The following is a 22,887-nucleotide window of genomic DNA, read 5'->3' on the forward strand; positions in this document are numbered from 1 at the left end:
TGCTTTAGCTCATATTTAAATAATCTGACGTGTCTACCCGCATCAGGAGGCAGGTAGAAGTTAAAGATGGCGATGATGGTGATGAGGATGCAGGGCAGGATGATGTTGAGCACGTAGTACAGCGGCTTCCTCTCGATGATCAGGTAGAAGGTCACGTCCTCGTACAGGTCGTCGTTCATGTTCTTCCTGCTTGGCTTATGCCTGATGTACCACTCGCCGCTCTCTGGGGGAACATTCACAGCTCAGGCATTTAGGAATGATTTCAATTAAGATCAGCACATTTAATATTCCTACCGCACAAGCAACAAATCTGCATACCACCAGAGAGTCCGAACAAAAGTGCAAACACAGTCAAACAAGTAGAAAACGCTCCCGTGACCACGCTTCAGATGTTGGGCAAAAAGCAAACATAAAGCAGCTAATAGGAGAAAATTAAAATCGGTGCACAACGATGCTCACCGCTGAAGGCCTCGTCCAATTGGATCTCCCGGATCTCGTTGCCTCTGGAGTCCAGCGCGTACTGCAGCTCGATCTCCGTCGAGTCGTATGTGTAGGAACGGAACTGCATGGTGCAGTTCTGCCAGTCGAACGGGAAATATGTTACCTGGACAGAGACACAGGTGGGTAAAGAGTCAGAGAGGGGGACCGAGCTTAGGGGGAGAATGATGGAAAAGCATATTGAAGGCAGCTGTGTGTGTTCACCTTGACTCCACAGGAGCTGCAGTAGAGAGCAGGGGGGGTCCAGGTTACCCTGCCGTTGCTATAAACTTGAACGTGGACATGAAGGGCCACATCAAACACCCCATCATTACTGCAAGTAGAAGTTCAGATGGAATCAAAAAGTTCTTTATTTAATCGATCTAAGTTTGTACTGCTGCACATCACATATTGTACAGTGTCAAACTTTTATATGTAGCTGGGTTTATATAAACAGATTTTCTAAAACATTACAAGAAAAATCACCACAAACACAAAAACAAACACATTAACTCACCTATTTTTATTACAAATGACAGTATTGTATTATAGTGTACTATATCATACATTATCACATTTATCACACTGGGTATACTTGGATTTACCAAGATTGCCCTGACGAGAAAAATCACAGCTTTGGTCATTTGTGTAAATACATTAAATAGGGAAAAATGCCCGATATTGGCATGAAAATGTAATATCTGTCAATATTGTTATCGGGTTATTTTTTTTGCCTATAATGAAAATCGATAAAACCATGCCTGGATTTACCGGTGCATAAATGATGACGACATCAAAATGCGTCATGAAGCATGTAAACAAGTGTGGCTGCAGTAACAAACATATATCGGTTGATATCGGAAATTGAGAGTTGGACAATATCGGCATATCGGATATTAGCAAAAAAGCCGATATCAGACATTAAACCACATTTCTTTTGATTTTTCTCTGATTATTCGACCGCTTGTGGCCAAAAGAATTAAGTAGTATGTAAATATTTGAATTTGTTGAGACCACTAGTTGTTTCCACGAGCAATCGACAGTCCTTTATTTTTTTAATTCAAAGCACCTTTAGCTGCGAAGAGATGAAAATATGTGAACTTTGTTTTGTAAAAGTCAGCAGCTTTGGACTTATATTAGTGCCAAATCACAAAAAACACACCTATTAGTTGTTTTGTAGACAATTAAAAATTATCTATTTTGTTACCTTAAAGCCTTTTACTAAGATAACAGACTGAGTTAAGATTAGACATCTAGGATGTACAAAGTAAGATGTCTCCATTTTAATTTAATCTAATTTATGCGGCTGATTCAGGTAATAAAATCAGCAGCGTCTAAAGTTTGAATCTCACTTCCTCTCACTCTTAGCTTTCGACACCAAAGTGCAATTTACGGAAAAGTATAGTTACTGAAGGTAACGCGAGGGTAATGTGTCGTGTTTATGCTCATCGAGGTCGCGCTGCTCCTTCCGCCGCCGCCGTCGAGTGCATCAACATTTGGCTGTGGTCCCGTTCCACAAGACCCTTCATTAAAACACTTTAATTGGCAAGGATGGAACGGAGCGACTCGACACATCTCGCAGGGCACCTCTAAGGCCTAATGCTGGATGTATACGAAGCTGTTTTGGCAGTTAGGCTCATAACATAATACACAATGAAGACATCAAGTCAATTAGACGCAGATTTAGCCTTCAGTGTTTGGTTTTATGGCTCTGGTAATTTTACAGGGAGAAGCTTGTGTCCTTAGCCCTCCTAAAAACTCTGTCCCCTGTAAAGGTGCTGCTGCTGTAGCTGCTAAAATGCCACTGAACTTTCAGACACAGAAACGCACGTCTGCATCTGTGTGGACATTTGTGCGGCGGTTCCAAGCGAAAGCCTCCCAAGCTGAAGTGGCTGAACGGTGCCATCAGCTCAGTTATTAGGGAGCCATGCTGCTTAATTGCCTATAAAGTGTTGATGAATGGAGCAGTGGGGATATTTACAGTGGTGTTAATGGGAGCATGTATGTGTGTGGGGGGAAAAAAGACTGCGCTGGCTGTTCTTAATATCTAAATTCTTTACTTTAATGCTGTGACGTACAGCTTTTAGAGTACACATGTGCATCAGGAGAGCGTCTCACTTGAGACTAGTGAAGTGATGTTCACTCTTCAACACTGACGATGCCTGATGTCACCAGAAAAAAAACACACGATGCTGGTTACTTGCTTCAACGACTGATAGTTAAACAGGTGACCTCTAGTTGTTTATAAAGACAGGGCTGCTGTCACTCATTTTTAGGCAACTATCATATCATCAAAGTCCAACCGATGTTTTCTGCATATCTGTGTGACTAAAGTTTCATCATCCTATCATGTCAATGACGGTGTTCAATGTGGACATAAACAAAAACAAATGGTGCTAAAATCAAATGCTTGCCATGAGGAGAAGCTGTACGAGGAGATTATCCACAATCAACACCTTTCTAATTTGTCATTAAAAGTGTTTTAATTGAAGCACTTGCTGCTGGAATTTGGAGGTACTTCCAGTCAAGAGTAAGTAGGAAGTATTAAATTCTCCAGAAATCCCGTGCTACGTCTGCCTACTGTCAACAATCACATCGACTCGGTGCTACAGGTCAGTCTGTAACTAGCTGCTCGGTCCTGTAAAAGGCAAAAAAAATTACATCCAGCCTTTCCGAAGCATCCGGTGGATAAGGGGCATGTCAGATTGATGTGGACCTTCTTTGTAGTAAGAACAGAACCAAGTGCATGTCTGCTTTCACTCATGTAGAAACCATGAATTAGCCTTTACACCACCTTTTCCAAAAACTAACCGAGTCATTTCATTGAATGATGCAGGCACAACTAGGGGTAACCAGTGGCCATGGAGGGTTGGGTGATTTATTTTATTTTTTTGTATATCTAGATTTACAATTGTAACCCCTTTTATCATCACTTCTTCTCACAACCAAAACACTAAATGCTTATAAGAACTAATTATGGTCTTGATTGGAGGTGTAAGCAGGGTGGAGTTACTTCAGTTCTGCATGAACACGTGTATAAACATGACTTCAACGCTGTGTCAGCACGAGGAAAACGGGTTTTCATCAATGGACTTTCTGACCGACATAACTGATTTGATCTTTAATCTTTTTATTACTCTGAAAATATTTGTTAGATTGCAATATTTATAGTAAGGGAAGGGTAAAAACAAAAGGAAGAAACCAAACAAACTGGTACGAAGCGACCCAACAGTTTCTCCTCCCAACTTAATTCTTGTCAGCGCTCGTGCTTACTTATTGATGAGGACGATGTCAGGGAGCCAAACTTTCCCAGCGGGGACACGCAACACCTCAATCCCATCGTGCTGCTTTGGTTTCCACGACAACCGATGATCCGTCCATTCCTGTTTGAAAGATTTTAAAAAGCGGTTGTTGAAATGTAAGAACAACACAGACGTACACGAAAAGGGCAGCGACAAGAGGGAGAAACAGAGGACGGCAGAAGGCGGAAACTTTGCATTTACAAATGTAATCAATTCGTCATTTCATCCGTTTATTTTTCATTTTTCCGCCGCTGTAATTAGATTCCACGGGGACGGTTTCCCCATGCATTCGTCCTTGCATAGCTAAACACCATTTGCATATTTGTTTCATTTGGCCTGTTGTTGTGACTGGCTCCAGCTGTGTGTGTTGGCACTGGGCTCTACATGAAAAAGGAGGTCTTGTGTTAATACATTTATCGCCACCGTGGTAGGTGTCACGGCTGAGATGGTTAAACCGATACGAAGCAGTGACGAGTTATTCATTCGCAGTGTAGTGCAAAAACAAAAACATCGGATCGTTCTTACAAAGAGACTTACCAGATTCAAGACAACAACTGTGCTCATTTCTTCATTTTTCATATTCTAAAGGAAAAAAATAGGATAAAGTGTGTAAGTCATGGTTGATTTCAGATTCTTTCCCAGCTGCAGCACCGCAGACCGTCCCTCCTCAAGCCCCTTTTATGCAGGTAGAATGTAATGTAGAAGATGCAACAAATACTGAAATACATGTGTTAAAATAATTACCCATGCACAAAAACAAATACCCGTGTATTTCTATCATTAACATGTTATTGCAACTTTTTGATGATCCCAAACTAGCTCCTTCCATTACACTGACATTCCTACTATCTCATTAAAAATGTACAAAGTTTGGCGTAGTTAAGTAACATTAGTCTTCCCGTGAAGTGTAGTAGTGGCCATAGACTGTATATAAAACGATGTATGAAGTACCTTGAACCTGCCAGCAGGGGGCGATTCCTCAGGGAAAAAGAAAAAGAAGTCTGGTTGTGCAGACGACTATCCTTCTTACTTGATTTTTTACCTCAGTAAATGTTTTCTGAATGAGTTTCTAGTCTCAACTGCTAGTTTCAAGATTTCTTGGCTATATATTGTAAATGATTGTCCTACTTGGAGTTAAATACATGATAAAACAGGGTATGATTTAGCGCTACAATTCTTGTAGTTGACAAGTCTCTACTGTATCAATGTGCATAGTGTCAAGAAGTTCTGATATTTACAGCTCGCTTGTTACGTCCGATTTTAAAATCCCAAAATGGTGACAGCCAAACCATCACTTCGCCCATGAAAAAATTGTAATGTTTGTATAGGCTGCTTNAATGATCAGCTCATCATCAAGCTCTGCAGAAGCCTGATAACGATCCTGATCATTTGAATCAGGTGTGTTGGAAGAGGGAAACATCTAAAACATGCAGGACTGTGGCCCTCGAGGACCAGGATTGGACACCCCTGCCATAGACTGCATATAAAACGATGTATGAAGTACCTTGAACCTGCCAGCAGGGGGCGATTCCTCAGGGAAAAAGAAAAAGAAGTCTGGTTGTACAGGCGACTATGAGAAAATGACCCTCCTTCTTATTTGTTACCTCAGTAAATGTTTTCTGATTGAGTTTCTAGTCTCGATTGCTAGTTTCAAGATGTCTTGACTATATATTGTAAATGATTGTCCTATTCGGAGTGAAGTAGATGATAAAACAGGGTATGAGCTAGCGCTAAACTTCTTGTGGTTGACAAGTCTCTACTGTACCGATGTGCATCGTGTCAAGAAGTTCTGATATTTACCCCTCGCTTGTTACGTCCGATTTTAAAATCCCAAAATGGTGACAGCCAAACCATCACTTCGCCCATGAAAAAATTGTAATGTTTGTATAGGCTGCTTTTTCCAATGGAAAATGACTGTTCAAAGCTCACTGGCTCACAGAACCGTGGCCTCGGGAGAGAGGTCTGGACTCTTTTTTGTTCTTTAGGGATCAGACATACACATTTATATGCAAGGAGGAAGCAGACACAACATGGCAAGACACATTGTGGTGATTGTAGTTTCCAAAACAGCCCAGTGTTGCTTCTTGGTGATGTTTTCTAGGGCTTAGTTTTAAGATTTAGACATTTTGCTTTCTAACAAAGACAAACTGTATAGTGAGTGTGGGGCTGGAACCAAGAGGGAATTAGCTTAGCTTGTGGGAAACATGTATCCTCGCTTACTTCATCGTCCACAAACACCGAGCTTTGTCACCATTTGTTGCTAAAATGTGATGCACCGCTTTATAGGATCACATGGTAGGAAGCAGGAAGGCTGGGCTTCTGTAAGCCGGGCCTGCTATTTAAAACACCAGGAGGAATGTCAGGGAGACAGCTGGGCCCGGAACAGAGAGTAGGGGGTTGGGGGACGGCAGGCGCTGGCTTAAACCATCTTTCTCTACCTATCTCATTACTGACCTATCATACTGATACTTCCTGTAACTGTTTCAATTCACCTCAGGTCGTCCCTCGGGGGCCAAGCGTTAATAATAACTCCGCAGTTACCCAGCTGACTAGTTCTGGGCAGACGGGGGCAATGAGCATCCAAGTGGGTCAGTTTTCAAGATCGTTCCACTCCAGAACTTAAAGGGTCCCATGTGACTTCCTCTCCAGAGCGAGGCTGACCTTGAGCGGAGGTGTAAGGAGCAACCGTGCAGTGTGTGTGCGAGTGTGTGTGTGTGTGAGAGTGTGTGTGTTGGTTTGGATGCCACAGAGAAGAGAGCCGAGGGGAAAATAAAGAACACATAAAGCGACCCGGTGTGTGTGTATCTGAGCGTGCACTCGCTTGTTATCTTTTTATGCGGTCACACAGGCAGCAGCCCAGTCAGCGCATGCTGCTAAAACACCCTTTCCCAGCATGAATGAATAAAAATACAGTACTTCACTTCAGTAGTACTCATTTGTGCCATCTGGCTCTGAATTCAGACCCAGATGGTTCTTAGATATATTCACAGTGTTGAATACAAAACTTCAGCATTTCATTTACATTTGAGAGGCAGAGAAGCTCCTGAGGCAGAAGAGTCCTAGTTTTTTCTGGCTAAAGGCTCCGGCGTGAAGCTCTCTGTGGGTGTGTGTGTGTGCGGTTAATGTGTACCTACCAAGCAGCAACATCCAGCATGAAAGATTAGCAGATTCAGCCCACTAAAAGAGCCATTATGAGGCATATCAATCCCATACATGTGGGCCAGTAGGGGCCGCCTCGACTTTCTTGTAAGCTCTGTAGGTGGAATATCATTCACTCTGATTATTATATATACAGAAAGTAATCCTGATGGCATTGGCGATCTCTTTTGGTCATGTGAAAAGTGCTCCAATGGTGTTTTTTTTTTAATAAAATGGAGCTTTATAACATGTAATAAACATAGCAACAGGGTGACATTAGACTAATAGCCTCACAGTTTGGGTGCTTAAACTTTAACCAGACACTGAAAAACAGTGAGTGGAAACAAAAGTCCAAACAAGACAAAAAACAAAACTATAAGATTGATTTGAGACACGTCTTGACTCAAACCTCCTTGGACAGCAACTGCTGACTTTCACCTCCCTCATCATCTCCAGCCTCCAAAACTGAACCTTAGTATCTCTTTGCAAGTGAAACACAATGCTGTGGGAATGACATGCACTCATAACGAGTCATTTATTGGGCTGATGACATCCAAACTGGGAGGAAAATAAAGACAAACGCAGAGGTGCCGTAAAACTGCAGTTCCATGAATGACCACTTGGGGTTGGCTTCGAAAGTGAATCAATTCCCATTAACCCCCATGTAAAAATGTGCAACTTTACAGCAGGAATAAGCAAGTTTACAGCCTGTTACAAAACATATTTCTGGTCTCTACAGCTACTTTCCATGTTTGGGACAACGGTACAGTGGTGGATTTTTATGAGACTCATCCATTTAAATTGTATTAAGGCTTAAAATTATGCACAGTTAAGCCTTAATACAACCATCTGCATGTGTGGGTAGCATAGCTGCAGGATATTTCAAAGGTGCACATGTGCATACTGTAGCCAGCTTGGATCAAACACCACTAAACTGTACAGGATAAATGAAGGCAGCATGGAAGATTCCAACATCCAAGAAGAGTTTGGATTCTGAAGCCATATGAAACTGTTGTCTCAACCTTAAGGTACTTATTGTTCAACTTTGTATTCGATGCCTTTTTTTAGGGTACAGGAAGCCCATAAACTACCTCCAGGTCACCTAATGTAACTAGTTTCCATACTATCATATACACCAAAGCTTAAAAATAATGTTGCATCTACTCCCCTCATCTCATGTTGACCACGTATTAAATTCTGTTGTAGGTACTGAATCATACATTCAAATGTACTCAGTTACATTATTTCTGCTTTGAAAACAGCCTTTTAACTGAGAAATGTGAGCAGAACTCTTCCTGACATTCTGCTATTTGTGCACCATTTGTCATCCAAAGTGTCTTTATTTTCCTTTCTTCATCTCTTAATCTGATCATCTTTGTGTGAAGCTTGGTTTATTTGAGTCAAATGCATTCAGAATGTCCAAAACAGAAACAACACCTTCCACTCCACTATCAACTTGTAGCCAGTAAGCTTGAACTGTTTTTTGACTTGTTAAAACTGGGATTGATCATTTACTGTGTGCATGTGTGCATACTCATGTGCATAAACATTCATGTTTGGCCGTTGAGCCTCACCAGTCCAACGAAGGAGGAGAGGACCATGCCCACACGAACCACCACCCTCTCTTCAGGGCTGCGAGCCGGCCGGACCTTCAGGTTGTAGCCGGTAAAGACGGTCTTCATCAGAGCCTGCTCTGTTTCATCAGCACCTGAGTGACACGTACAGAGGGTTTAGTTTAGTTCTGACTTCAGGTTTCAAGCTGAAACCCGTTCACACCCATTGCTAGTGGTCAGTTTAATTTAACGATACAAGTCAGATGAAGATTCATACGGTGCTGCAAAACCTTAATAAACCTGAAGATGCAGTTGTTACTCCAAATAACTGTTTACAATATAATCTAAAGCATTCCTCTCATAGCTTGTAAAATAAACCAAAAAACTTTTAAATAAAGTTCATTCTTTGTGCAAAACCACTGATTGATTGGCGTTCACATGTGACAACCAATCAGATCTCTCGCTCAGTGACCATGTGGCAGCAGGAAAACACTGCAAAATCTGGATATGCGTGCCTGAAGAAGGTTGCTCGCTAACCGGAGTCGTAGACTGTAGATCAGGGGTGCCCAATCCTGGTCCTCGACAGCCCCTATCCAGCATGTTTTAGATGCTTCCCTTCTTCCAACACACCTGATTCAAATGATCAGCTCATCATCAAGCTCTGCAGAAGCCTGATAACCATCCTGAGGTCTCTAGAAGTCGAAGCACTTAGAATTAAAGATGCTTCAAAGGTAACACACGAGAACGAAGCCTCACCTCCTGCCTCACACTGACTGCAAAGCCCACAGGGAACACAACAGGTTCACATTCGATTCAGATGGGAGGCCCAGCTCAGAAATGTGCTCACTTCATGTTCTGCAAAAACCTATAATCTGCGTTACGTCTCGATCAACAATATGTAAAAGACTCAACTGCAGCTAAAAGGAAAAGCGTCCCAATAAAACCTATTTATTCCAAATTGTCACTAATGATGCTGTTGTTGACCTTTGAGGACAGAATATAAATAGAGGGCGCTATCAGGGCTTATTAGCTGTGTTATTACCATCCATGTGTACCGGCCTTCTCAATCAGAGGGTCAGCGTCTTCAGAAACGATACACGGTTTGAAGTCATTAGAATAAATGGTACAAATATGTCTTTTGAATGAACACTAACAAAACTGCTAAGTGGCCGTGCTTTTAGAACCAAATATTTCTACACTGTAATGGTAAGTACAGCTTAATTAAGTGTATCTTCATATTTGTTAACATTGCACACTCCTACAACAATCTGCTCAAAGGTTATAATTCAGATAATAAATAAATAAGGCACTGAGTCCACCAAACGCTTACATTCCGTCGCATTTTCATACATAACCCATGTGTTCCTTGTGCCCATTTCCTCTTCAGTATTGGAAGGTTAGAAGCATTTATAATCAGCAGCTCTGGTGACGCAGCATTCATCACATTTGGCATCGCTGTGGCCCCAGCAGGATCTGACCTGACAGGAATAAATGACGACGATCACCCAGCAAGGCACCCCCATTAGCTAGGCACAGGGAAGCATGGCTGCTGATGGGTGAGGGATGGGATGGGAGGCGGTTGCTGAAGGCTAGAATTTAGCATTTTTTTTATCTCCCTTCCTAGTTCAGACGACTTGGTAAATACCTAAACTGACTAAATTGCAATGAGATCAGATAGGCTGCCTCCTGGAAAGCCCACTTTTTCCACTGGTCATGGTGTGCTTTTCTCTGTTGGTGCACTCTGGAGAAGAGAATATACGGCAGTTTCCACCTGAAAAGACACTTAAATGGTCTTTTTTTTTCATATATAACTCCACGAAACACAAGTGAGCAGTGATAAACATGATTTAAAAATGGCACCGACAGCAATAAAGTTCCAAATAAATGACGCTCTTGTACTTGTCTAGTAACCAGTGGTCACTTATCAAATCAGCCGTCTGAAAAAGCCCATTGATTTCTCAGAAGGAATAGACGCCTCTCGTCCGTCAGTGATTGTTTATGGCTTCGGTGTCTCTGATGGTATTTACTTTGAGTTTATGACTGCTGTGAGTACTAACACAGGACAGATAAAATCCTCTGGCATCACTCTTGTCCCATTTTATTCTTCACGCCTTTGTTTATTCCTTTCCTGTCTGCTTCCAGTCTGTTCTGACACTATGAGCATGATTGCATGAGTGCCCTGCTTTTGTCCAGTGATACCCGGAGTGTAGAATTTAAACACTGAGCTTTATTAATCATAACACCAATGACTTTTTTTGGTTTTGGTGATCAGTGTTTATCACAGCCTGTATACATGCTGCTCAGATACCATTTATTTACAATTACAATTTGTATAAGTGGTAAATGTCGATCTCAACAAATTGCCATAAAATTTAAATTTACGACACCACCATCAGGTAAAACATCCAGTTTCGACAATATTGGTTTATAATCAAACATTCCTGCCTTAGCTGTACTGTGTATTAAGTGCTAATTAACCAGTGTGAGCATGCTAACACTCTAGGATAAGACGGTAAATGTTGCTAGTTACAATACGTTAGCAAGTTATTAACAGCATTTTGGAATCTTAATGTTAGTTAGCTTATAGCATGTACAGGCTCAAATTTTTTCAACCTAACACTCTAAAAATTTTAAACCTTGTAAAAATACGAGTAAACACATGTTGGCCATGTATTTATGAGGTATTTTGGTCATGTTGACCATGACATGCTAACATGCTATGCTTACTGTGTTTTGTTTATAGCATAGCAAGCATAGCCTCAAATGTTAGCCCTTCAAAATGGTAAACCTTGAGAATATTACCTGGTAAACAGAAAATGTTAGCATGTCATGAGCAGCATGTTAGCATGTTAATGTTAGCATTTAGCTAAACACATACAGCCTTATATGTTGAAATGCAAATGGTAAACCTGGCTAATATTACCTTTAAACACTGCATGATAGCAACTTAAAATTAGCATTTAGCCTATAGCATAGCAAGTACAGCTTGTTACCACTAGACGTCATGTTAGAATGTTAAAGGTGGCATGTAGCTCAAATGATGAGTGTTACGCTATAACCTGTAAACTTATTCGATTAATTATAACATGGTGAACACAAGATGCTAATATACCATGGTTAGCATCTGTAAAATGATTGTTTGCACCAATTTGTGGTATACAACCTACAACGTTAGTACTCTAAACACAAATTCTAAGTTGGTTAGTATTATCTGTTAAACACAGCGTGTTAGTATATCAATGCTAATGTTAGCATTTTGCTCAAAGTACTGCGAGCACAGTCTTACAGGGTCACTAGCACAATCCAGTGCTTGTGTTTAATATTATCACGTTTCATTGGTGTTTTTACTCACAGTTTTTGCATTGATGCCACCAGTAAATGAAGTGAGTTTGCCATGATTTATAACTAACTCTTAATACTACAGTTTTCTTAGTGAGGCTGTAGAGAAACACTTCACACACTAAAGCAGCGTATGTGTGATCTGTCCTGACAGCACATTGCATTTAGGAAATCGCTGCGCTGTCTTCAACTAAAATGTCCCTCTTGTACCTTTAATATTCTCATGAACTGTGCTCCAGATACGCAGTAATGTTCCTGTGGTAGTTTTTGGTTGCCATCCACTGCCAGTCTGGTAGCCTGTTTACTGGTCAGTCTCTGGTGTATCATTTCATGTGTGATATTATTCTAGTATCCGTTACATGGCTACTACAGCTTGTGTCAGCCTGTGCCTTACCTCCCAATGTGCTCAGGCTGCATAAGCAACACGCCAGCAGGAACAGATCCAGGTTTTTCATGGCGACCCCCCCACCAGAACCAAACTCCTCTCCTCCTCAAAAACAGACCCTCGGTGGGTTAATCCAACGTCTTCAACTTCCTCTTTTGCTTTTCCAGGGCGGCTCGCTGGAACTCTTGAGTTTTGCTTTGGTCACTTTGGACTGTTGTTGTCTGTCAGTCAGGCCGGCCTGGCCAACTGCTGTCTGCTCCGATTACCTCCAGGAGGGAGGAGAGGGGGGAAGGTTGTGCATGTTGCAGTCAGCGTGAACCGGGCATGACTCTGCTCAGTAACAATTTATGATAGAGTGGGTGTCAAACTGTGGCTCGGGAGCCCACAGGGGTCCACTTGGGGCAACCAACCAAACAGATTCTTTTGATTCCTCTACTTTGAATACATTGAAGCAATGTCACAGCCGTTTATTACGTTTGATTTGACAGGTCATGTCAAAGAAACGGACAGATCCTGCATTCTGGTGAAGCTTTACGCACCAATTTGTTCCTTTTCTACATTGAAAAAGCTTGATTTATGTCAAGGGCATAGACTGTATAAAAGATGGACGTAGCTACCGTGACGTCACCCGAAAATGAAGCCAGGGTTTTGCTACTTACTGGTTGACATCTTGGATTTTTGGAGCCAGTGACGCAAAAATCGTCGGAGGGGGGCGGAGCCATAGGAGCAGCGATTGGTCAGGGACAGGTCCTCTCTGCCCGCCCACATTTACCGCCTTCTGCTGGCTTCATCTGTATGGTCGCTGCCGACTGTCAATCAAGCCAGCCACGCCCCTTGCCCCGCAAAATGTTGACGATTTTTAAAAAATTGAGTTTTGATTTATTTTCAGATTGGCCACCTGATCTCTGGACTTGACCATGAAAACTAATTTTTAAAAAATCCTGAGCTGTAGGAATGCAGTATTTCTTTATCTGTGATCACTTCTTTTCCAATGCAAGTCTATGGGAGCCAGGGCTTTTTGGAGCCAGGACTAGCGGACGTAGTGATATTGCAGGTTTTTGACACTTCCGGGTTGGCTTCATCCATCTTTTATACAGTCTATGGTCAAGGGAAACAATATCCAGGCAAACACAACATCATGCAGTCAGTCATTTTGTATTGCAGATGCTGATTCAACACATAAGCATGATTTACTCCTTTCTTTGGGGAAGTGACTGCTTTAGATGTCCATATGGCGCCTCTTCACCGAACTTCAATTCATTTATAAAACCCTTGACTTTAATGGCTCACGTGTGTTTCTGCTCAGGTTCAAAACTTTCTGCATATTAAGGGGAATGTATTCCATGTGACCCCCTGAAATCTGCCCCATCTTATTTGTAAAGAAGCTCTAGTAAGTTCTAAAACACACCTTGTTCTCATCCAGTTTCTTGCACCAACTTATGTTGCTGTGTTTAACCACCTCATTTCCCCTTTTTGCCTCACAGTTCTCACATCCCACTGGCCCCAAATCCCCCCTTTTCCTCCCCCGCTCCCCTCCCGCTCTTTCATTACAGGAAGACTCCACAATGCCTCATCAAGATTCTGCCCCCACCTGTTCCCAGCCGTCCTCAACACGACACCATCTGGTCTACACCCATCATCGACGCAATACTAATTTCCCTCCGAAACTTTCGTCCCTGAATCTCAAGGAATCCACGGCTCGAGTGCATCAGAGGTAATATATAGTTAACTCTGGCGTAATGCAGTTCTGATGTATGATTTGGTATCACAGAAGTGAAATGCATGTGTGTCATGTCCAGCTGACCAACCCGACGTACAGAGGTGATACGGCAGCCGTTATTCTCGCCGTATAACGCCAAGCTGATCGAAGCGTTTAACTGCCGAGACGCTGCTGTATTTCCTGAAGGCCCCTGCAGTAAAACATCTCCATCCTCCTCTTTATGTCCCTCCGCTCATCTCTTCATGCCACTCTGCTCTCGCGCACATTCGTCGGCCATCCATGCCAGCCTAATTTATGATCCGCTGTCACTGCCATTTGGCCCGCCGCCAATTTAATTACCATAGAAGCTAACTATTAACAGCTAGCAGCCAGTGTCAAGTCGCACATCACGTCGGCGGTCAGGAGGGAATGTATGAAGTTGCTGCTGGCGGCCACTTGCATTCAGGGAGATCACTCTTTAATTCAGAAGTAAGTAGTTAACTTAAATCGGATTGATTGTCTACCCATGACGATGGTATTTTTTCTCAAGTAATGAGCTAGATTATAGTAATCAGATTACACTGAAGCATGATGTTGTCTCTTTAACGGAGTTGTACGGTTTGATGTTGGAGATAATCAGTATTTAAACCAAACTGGTGTCGATGTGTTTTCGTATTAAAAATGCATCACTGTAATCATTTCGTTGTTGCTTTTTCTTTCTCCTCATCAGAGATAACACGTGCCAAAGATTTAATCGAAAGAGTTCATTAAAAACAAACAAAATGTTGGTGGACACTGAACTTACATTTTTCTGTGAACCGATCTTGGGCGCAGTCGTGTGGAACGACAAAAATGAGAACAAAAATCACATCTTGCTTGTGATTTAGTGGCAATTAGCTTTCCTGCCCATCATGCATGCGGTTTTGTTTTAATTCTTCTTCTGTGGTGTTTATTTGCGGTTGACACGGCAGCTGTCACTCGCGCAATGTTTATTTTTTATTTAAGCATACTTTTTTTTTTTACTCAGTAGCGGATGTGTTTTAAAATGTAGCAAATTACAATACTTCATAAAAAAAAAACTACTGAAGTAAAAGTAAAAGTACAGATTTTAAAAACTACTTCAAAAGTTGTGAGTACACAGAAAAACTACTCAATTACAGCAACGCGAGCAAATGTAATTCGTTACTTTACACCTGCAGACTCTGCAATACAAGTTTGTACGCTGCAGAATGAAGGTTTTCGTAAATGGAGTTAGAACCAAATATATTCAAAAACCTCAGAAACTGTACGTGGGTTAAAGTTACCCATGATCTCCGTTGCAATTTCACCTTGAACCTTAAACTTTTCAGAGACAGAATATTGGTGTCTACTTGATTCAACTTTCATGTTGTCGGTCATCACTGCTGTTAAGAGTTGCGTCTACGGCTAGAACCCAGAGAACAAACAACATTCTACATCAAGTCATTACCAAGAGTGGGCTCGTCATTTTGTCTGACATTCACAAGCATGTGCACCGTCAATTAATAAGCTCACACTGTCAGTACCAGGTTTGGCTGACGAACCTGAGAGGGAACATTTGATACAAACTGAATTGTGTTGTGTGTAGTCGTGTCAGTGCTTGTGTACTTACATGGCACTGAAAAGCTTTTTGTCCATCACCTACTCACCAGCTGTACCTCCCTGTGACGTCTTCCTCTTCCCCAGAGTGAAGCTGAAGGTTTCCTGTTTTGACATAGTAGAGGAGGTCTGGCACAAGTTGCAGATAATGCTTGACATAATAAAATACAACCTCCAGAGAACGTTTCATATGGTACAGGAGCACTGGGAGCAGCGCCTAAGAAGACGACTTGGAAGGCAAAATTTCAATCAGATACATTTTTGTTTTTCATAGGCGCAGTGTTGAAACTTTGTGATTGGTTCTATCTGTTTGGGCTGATGTCAAAACAGTTAAAGCTAAATTGTGGAGTTTCTTACATAAAAAATAACTGAGGTGTCACAGTTCTTTTCATCCAGTTGCTTCTTCTTCTGTGGTGCAGTTGGAGTCTTTAAATCGTAATAATAATAATCAGTTAGTATTAATTTTGGCTTGACTATCTGATAAGAACATACTTGGGATGCCAGGTTGTGGAAAATCCCCTTCCAGCACGACATAGTGCAACTTTTCCAATGGACTGTTTGACATTTAACAAGAGTTTGACTAGATGTCGATGCAACAAACACAAATGTTGAGATGATAAATTGTATTCTCTCTTGCAACAGTGTAAATAATAATAATAATAATAATAAAAACCTTTCTGTCTATTCAGAAATAATGCAGTTATAAATGTTGGTAAACCACAAACTATCCATCAGGTGTGTGGTTCAAAATGCTGACTAATCATTGCAGTTTGTCAAATGAATACGTACTTCCTCCGTGGATTTTGGTCCAGATGTTCTGCAGCTGGAAGACGCTAGACCAGTGCACCAGCTGGTCTGCTTGGCCGTCTCACCTGTTGACATGATACATTTTTATACTGTGGTAGGTGGTGGGAACCAACCATGAGGACAACTGGAGAAACATGGGCTCCCACTATAAATCACTGCCGCGGTGGAGCTTTTCTCTCCCACTGATCTTTGCTCACCCACCCACCCATAGTCATGGTATTCCCTACTTTGCTTTGTGTTTATTTTATGTTGTTTTTGCTCCAATAAATTAATGATCCTGTGTCTGACTGCTAATGTCATAGTTTCTAAGCAAGGTTGTGATGAAGGGTGTCTCTGATTGGAGGATTTTCCCCAATCTGGCAACCCCAAAAGTTGTTCTTAAACAACGTCTTATCAGAAAGACGTAATGACTTTGAGAGACAAAAAGTCTAAATCATGGCTGCTCCAAATCACAACTGTATCTAGTTTAAGGGTTTTTCATGACGGCTAACGAGATCTCGTCCTAAATGTAAAACTGTAGGCGACACGTCTCAGAGATGACGTCAAAACACCTGGAAAAAAAACTCTCCAGAGACCAGCATTACAATCATACAAATATATTAGTTTGTTTTATTCAATTATATCCAATAATACGTCTCCCTTGACTTTGTGTAAGTTATTATAGAAATAAATACAGATCATATTGCAAATGCAGAGACAAGAGTTGGGGGGTAGTAGGAGTGTCGAGGAGGGTGGAAGGGTTACGGGGATTAAAGGGGGGAGTCAGAGAGTAAATATTGGGTAAAGACTGTTTCTTTGAAGGTGTCCAGTAAATGATTGGCGCATGCATGCTGTAGTCCGTCTGTGAGCCTCTACCTCCACCCAGGAGTTTTCAATCTGCAAGTCTCTCCGTAGTCCTGCTCAGCTCCTTCCTCCAAGTGATCCATGGGTTCGGATGGCGTTGTGTTATTCCACCTTGCCAGCAACAGGGGGAGTTACTGCACCCCAACCACGTCTGCATGGATATATTTATATATAGAGATATATAGATATATTTTTGCCCCATTTGGAATACAAAAATAGTGTCATTGTGGCTTTGATAACTGGAAGACTGAAGCACTCTTTTTGCATTTGGAAGACGAGAAGGAAAAGTAACATCATGGTGATTTCCCCTTAAAATCTTTCTTGGAAGACTCACAATAAGTTGGATCGTCCATGCAGTACAAAGAAAAAGAAAGAAAGAAAGAAAATCCCTCACAGAATCACACACAAGATGTGTGAGACAGACGGTGAATGAGCAGTCCACGCGCTGCCGGCCAGCCAATTAAAATCTGGTTAAAAGGTCGGAGGTCAGTCGGTCGGTCTGTGATTGACAGGTGGATTCTGGGGGATCAGAAGGATCTCTCTTTGTAGATTTTTTTTTTTTTTTTTTTAGTGTCCCACAATATGTGAATAAGAGACACAGATATGCATCAAAAACAGAAACAAAAGAATAAATCACATCAAACCGACACACAGGAACAGACCAACAGGGGGTTACATACATACAGAACAGGGCCACAGATTACCTCTTATCATTTCTTTACAATTAACAAGTAACTCCAGACTTTCTCAAAGAAAAAAAAATACACTTGGGCAGGGCGGCGGGGGGGTTAAAAGAAATCCACCACAGAGTAGAGTCACCACTACAACATGGGCGCTGCATTAGCTTGTAGGAGGTGAAGTCCCTCCATGATGGGCTTGTAAAGGTCACCCCATTTAGCCACATCTGCGCTGGGGCTTGGTGCAGGGTGCTGCGTGTGTGTGTGCAATGCAGATGTGTCCAGGGACTGTGCCTTTAAAAAAAAAAAAAAAAATCTCTACACACACACATATATATGAAGTTAATCTGTTGTTTGTGACAATAAGCACTGTGGATTCCAATATAAAAGCCCTTTTTTTTTTTTTTTGCTAAATGAAAAAAACCCCAGAGGAAGGCGTCACTCTTTTGTCGGAGCACGTGAGCTCCTCTCTCTTCCTCCCTCTCTTTTTTGTGTTTTCTGCTGCATTGCAGATGTGGTGGAGGGACTCCACCTCGAAGTAACGCACGCACGCACACTTGAGCGGCGCCGGCTCACGCAAAAAGGGCAAAGTGTTAAAAAAATAAAAGCTCTCATCAAACACGCAGTTGGTTTCTATATCAATATTATGCTCTTTTTTTTTTTTTTTTGGCTTTTTTTCTTTTCCCTCCCTCCCTCCACACCCTCGCAGATAATGTGGCTGCACCTTGTTAATGGAGTTTATTGCTTTCTGCCCAAGGACTCATTGATTTGGCCTCTGATTTATCCTCTGTTTTCCTCTCTCCCCTACACTGTATTCTCTCTCTTCTTGGGTAATGGACACACAGAGATATTCAGTCACGGTTACACAACAATTACACACAAGGACCCGAAGCTGATGTGTGTGATGTAGTCTAGCCACACACACACACACACACAAACACACACATATATATATATATATACTGCCTCCAGGTTAAAGAGGAAGTTGTGTTTGCTGTTTTCCAAAAGGGATGTGAAACTTCAAAGGGAGGCTGTGAGGGCACGAGTTAGCTACACCACTGACTATGACACATGCCTCTCTCCCTCTTTCGCTCTCTTTTTGAGTCCTTCACAACCCCGGATGACCCTCTCTCTGCAGTTGTAATTCGCTCGGTAAGCAGGGAGGGCCCTGACTCGGGAGAAATGGGAGGGAAGGGAGTCCCCGGGGAGAGAGAGAGAGAGAGAGAGAGAGAGAGAGGTGTGTGTGTGTGTGTGTGAAGCTGAATCAGACATACATCATTTAACTCCCCCCACACACACACACCTCTCCCATCTCTTTTCATATATAAAGAAACGCCGAGCTCTCCAAAGGGCCGATATTTAACATTTAGAGTTGAATCCGGAGACATTCATCAGCCAGTAAAAAGCAGTAAATTCAACCATGTGGGAGAGGAAGGGAGGGTGTCACTAATCAAACATGTGCTCGGATAGACGGCCGCCGAGATAAATGGCAAACTTTACATCCTGTAATTCACGCGCGATCGTTTTGAAGTGAAGCCTGAAGGCTGGAGAGGAGACAGGCTGGAACAGAGAGGCTGATTTCAGGCTTCAACAAAAGAAACTCCGAGTCGAGAGAGAGAGAGGGAGAGAGGGAGAAAGTGAAATCAAAGAACACAGCAAAACACACAGTCGTGCAAACTCTCCAGCAAATCTTAAAATCAACACTTTTAGCCCAACACCTTATAGCATTGATTACAAAACATCACATCTGTTCAGCTTCTGCAAAAAAAAATATTTCATAATAAAAAAAAAAGTCATTGATTCCTCATGCCACACATCCCGGCTGAACAATTCAAATAACAGTCCGCCAACTGGCACAAAAAGGCTGATTCATCTGCATGTTCTACGGCGGCACGGTGAGATGACTGATGCAGCTTTAAGTGGCTTATAGATCACTTGTAATGGACTGCGTTTAATTGCTGAATCCGCGCACACACACGGCTGCGGTGCGAATATCTCGACGGTGACGTGAGATATGAATCCATCACTCACTAGATGTCAGTGTTGACTGACGCCCGGCTATTAGAAGTGAAAAGAGCTCCTGATGGATAGGTTTAATAAAAGCTCGACTCTTGATGCTTTTAAAGTTTGAGGCGTGGAATGAAATGATCGTAGCCCTAAAAATATTGCAAACAAATAAAAAAAAGTTTATTTATCGAACCATTAAAAGGGGCCTTCCGGTGATTTTTAAGTCCCGTAAAGTTGCAGATTAAAGGAAAAATAGCTGGAGCCTACATTTCCCATGATGCAACAGCTTCCATTAGGGTCTCCTCGCTTCAGTTTTTTTTTCGTCAACGTCAGCTTTCTGTCAAAAAGCCTCGAGCTGGAAAGAGATTATGCTGATCATCAGGACTTTATCGGGATTATTTGAACTTAAAAGGGGTGTTCAGACAGAACGCAAAGCAAACGTTTGATCGTAATGATTTAGTCGGTGAAAAGACTTGTGGGGAGACGATGAGTTTTTGTCTGAGTGTGTTTCAATTTGAGGAAAAGCGAGTCATTATTGCAAGCTGGTGTACATATCTCTTAGGTGTACGTCAAAGATTTGCTTCATTCTGTGGAAGACAGTTTACAAGTGTTCCTGACGGGTCAAAAATCAGTGGAAGACCCCTTTAACGACGCTCACATACACGATTTAAACAGATCACTCTCTAATCCGAACTTCCAGCTCAGTCTCAGAAATAAATGTAGAACACTTACATTGGTCCACAGTGCAAAACGTATCGCATTGTCACAAAAATAAATGCTATAAACTAGTGAGATGCTTTTATTTTGTAGGAGCGATACTTATGGAAGGACTGCAGCAACTTAGAAAAACAATGAGTGGTTGCATATTAAATCAAACCACAGCGACTGAAAACAAATGACCATAAATGAAAGTAAACAGCGACCAAAAAAAAATGTTTACATGTGTATTTGAACCCAAACCGTAATCTTTTCATAAAGCTGACCAGGAAGTTGGTGCCTCAACTTGATGAAGAAGTTTTGTAGCGTAAACAGAAGCTAAAAGTGGCTAAAAATGGCAGTTAACAGTGATGGAAAGTGTTTACATAGATGTATTTTAACCCAAATCTTCATCTTTTTATAAGCATGACCAAGTAGTTTTCGTGCCTAAACCTAATGATGGAGCTTTGTAGCATAAACTAAATTAAAAAGTAACTAAAAACAATTTAAACAGTGACTGAGAATGAAAGTAAATGAGGACTTAACGCCACAAAATAACACAGGAATCAAATCATGGTCTCCTGAGTGAAAGCCTGCTGTTTTTTTGCCATCTCTACCAGTCCAGTGTCCTTACGTGAACTTTGCGAGTCACCTTACGTGAACACAGGCCAATAGAAAAAAAAAAAAAGTAGATCAAAACACCTTGAGCACATCTCAGGATTTTACCGGCTTTAATGTGAAGCTTCTGCGCTGTGGACCAACGTAGCCGTCTGAGACCGCGTTGGAGCTTCATTTAAACCAAAGCACTTCCTCATCGTTTCTATATTCCACATGAACTCCTTTTAGCCCTTAACTCTCCTCGACGGCTCTGTCTGATTGAACTCCGAAAACACAACAGTCATGACACACAGATTAAAAAAATATTGCAACGTAGATTTCCCAGCCCTTAAAACACAAAGTGTCACAAAAGTCTTTTTTTTATTTTTATTTTTTTTACTATTATTATTATTTTTTTGCTGAATTCCTCCTCTTCTCCCTTCTAACAGTATCTAGTCCTAGACAGACTTAATTCTATTCTAGCAGGCAGGAGCCTCATTTAATTAAACATTTGCGTAATTACTTTGCAAATAATAGTCAAACGCTGCGTTCTGGATTTAGCGATCCATAGGGGGCGGCTGGTCAAACACACCAACCTGAAGGTCTATTTAACAGTTTAATTAAGGTCTTGAGTGTGGATGGGAGGTTTAAACAGTAGCCTGCGTTCAAGAAATGAAAAAAAGAAATGATAAAAGTACCTCCTTTTGTTTGTTCTATACGTCTTCTTGCATCCTTTCCTTCGAGTCCTCACTTGACCGCTCTCTCCTCCCTTTCCTCTCTCAGGTAGCCGGATTACTTTGCTCAGCACCTCGATCGCGTTATCAGCTATTATTATTTACAACCACAGGTTCAGGGGGAGCAGAGGATTATGCATGGAAGTGTGTGCAAATGCCTGTGTTTGGGGAACGCGGTCCACATTACCATAATTCCCTCTTAAATCTCTTCTTTTTTTTTTTCTTCTTGTTCTGCTCATCATCACTAATTACGCTCCCGGAAAAAAAATCTCTCCCGTCCTTTTCTTTGCTTTCCTTTTGTTGGCCCCTGATCATCAATCTCGCCTCGCCTCTACCTCCAGAACACACAGGCTTCCCACAATACATAAACATTAGGCGGAAACAATTACCCCGCCTGGCATATTGTACCAAGGAAGTTTGATATGAAAAATGATTGGTTTTCGTGTTGAATGGAAACAACAAATGGAAATGCAAAACAACAACAACAACAACAAAAAAGGTCTCCTGAAAGAGAAGAGTGAAGTGGTAATATTGCTAGTGACTTTCTTTACCAACACTTGTATCTTTCTTTCTGTTTCAGGAATCCTCCTTCTTCTTCCACTACAGCCGTCGGCTTCATTAGTTATATATGACTTTGGTTTCCTGTTTTCCCTCCGAACGGGAACAGTCGCATCATGTAATAATATACGATACCCTCCATCATAACAGCGCAGGACTGAACAAGTGAAGAAGGCTTGAAATTCCTCTTTGCATCCAAAACAAAAAACCTCCAGGAGAGATTTGAGAAGACGTTTAGAGACAGGATAGCATATCATTTCTAAAATTTAAAAAAAACAAACTGCAGTGGCTTTTTAGTGAAGGTGTTAAACCTCACTGTTGCAAATAAAGCCTTAAAGGACCCCTTCAGTGATTTAGTGTTGCACTACTAAAAAGTTTGAGGGGCTTGTGAAAGTCAGATTACAAAAGGAACGGTCAAAATCGATGCAGCGGATGTCGAGATATCCTGACTTTCATTC

General features: G+C 41.6%; 1 protein-coding gene across 2 annotated transcripts in view; it reads right to left on the minus strand.

Annotated features, from left to right (window-relative positions):
* Nucleotides 1-12,413, minus strand: part of chrnb1 (cholinergic receptor, nicotinic, beta 1 (muscle)) — a 27,367-nt gene extending 14,954 nt beyond the window's left edge. The window contains exons 1-7 of one of the 2 annotated variants that reach the window (XM_008283334.1): nucleotides 12,204-12,413; nucleotides 8,492-8,625; nucleotides 4,317-4,361; nucleotides 3,751-3,860; nucleotides 703-811; nucleotides 460-604; nucleotides 38-223 (exon numbers count right to left, since the gene is read on the minus strand). In XM_008283334.1, the coding sequence (XP_008281556.1) occupies nucleotides 38-223; nucleotides 460-604; nucleotides 703-811; nucleotides 3,751-3,860; nucleotides 4,317-4,361; nucleotides 8,492-8,625; nucleotides 12,204-12,264 (790 nt within the window). In that variant the 5' untranslated portion in view covers nucleotides 12,265-12,413. Of the gene's footprint in view, nucleotides 1-37; nucleotides 224-459; nucleotides 605-702; nucleotides 812-3,750; nucleotides 3,861-4,316; nucleotides 4,362-8,491; nucleotides 8,626-11,822; nucleotides 11,900-12,203 lie in introns of those variants that run through there. The other variant, XM_008283335.1, reaches the window with a different exon arrangement.
* Nucleotides 12,414-22,887: the final 10,474 nt, after the last annotated feature.

The sequence above is a fragment of the Stegastes partitus genome, unplaced genomic scaffold (assembly GCF_000690725.1).
Source record: "Stegastes partitus isolate 25-593 unplaced genomic scaffold, Stegastes_partitus-1.0.2 Scaffold307, whole genome shotgun sequence".
Taxonomy (NCBI): domain Eukaryota; kingdom Metazoa; phylum Chordata; class Actinopteri; family Pomacentridae; genus Stegastes; species Stegastes partitus.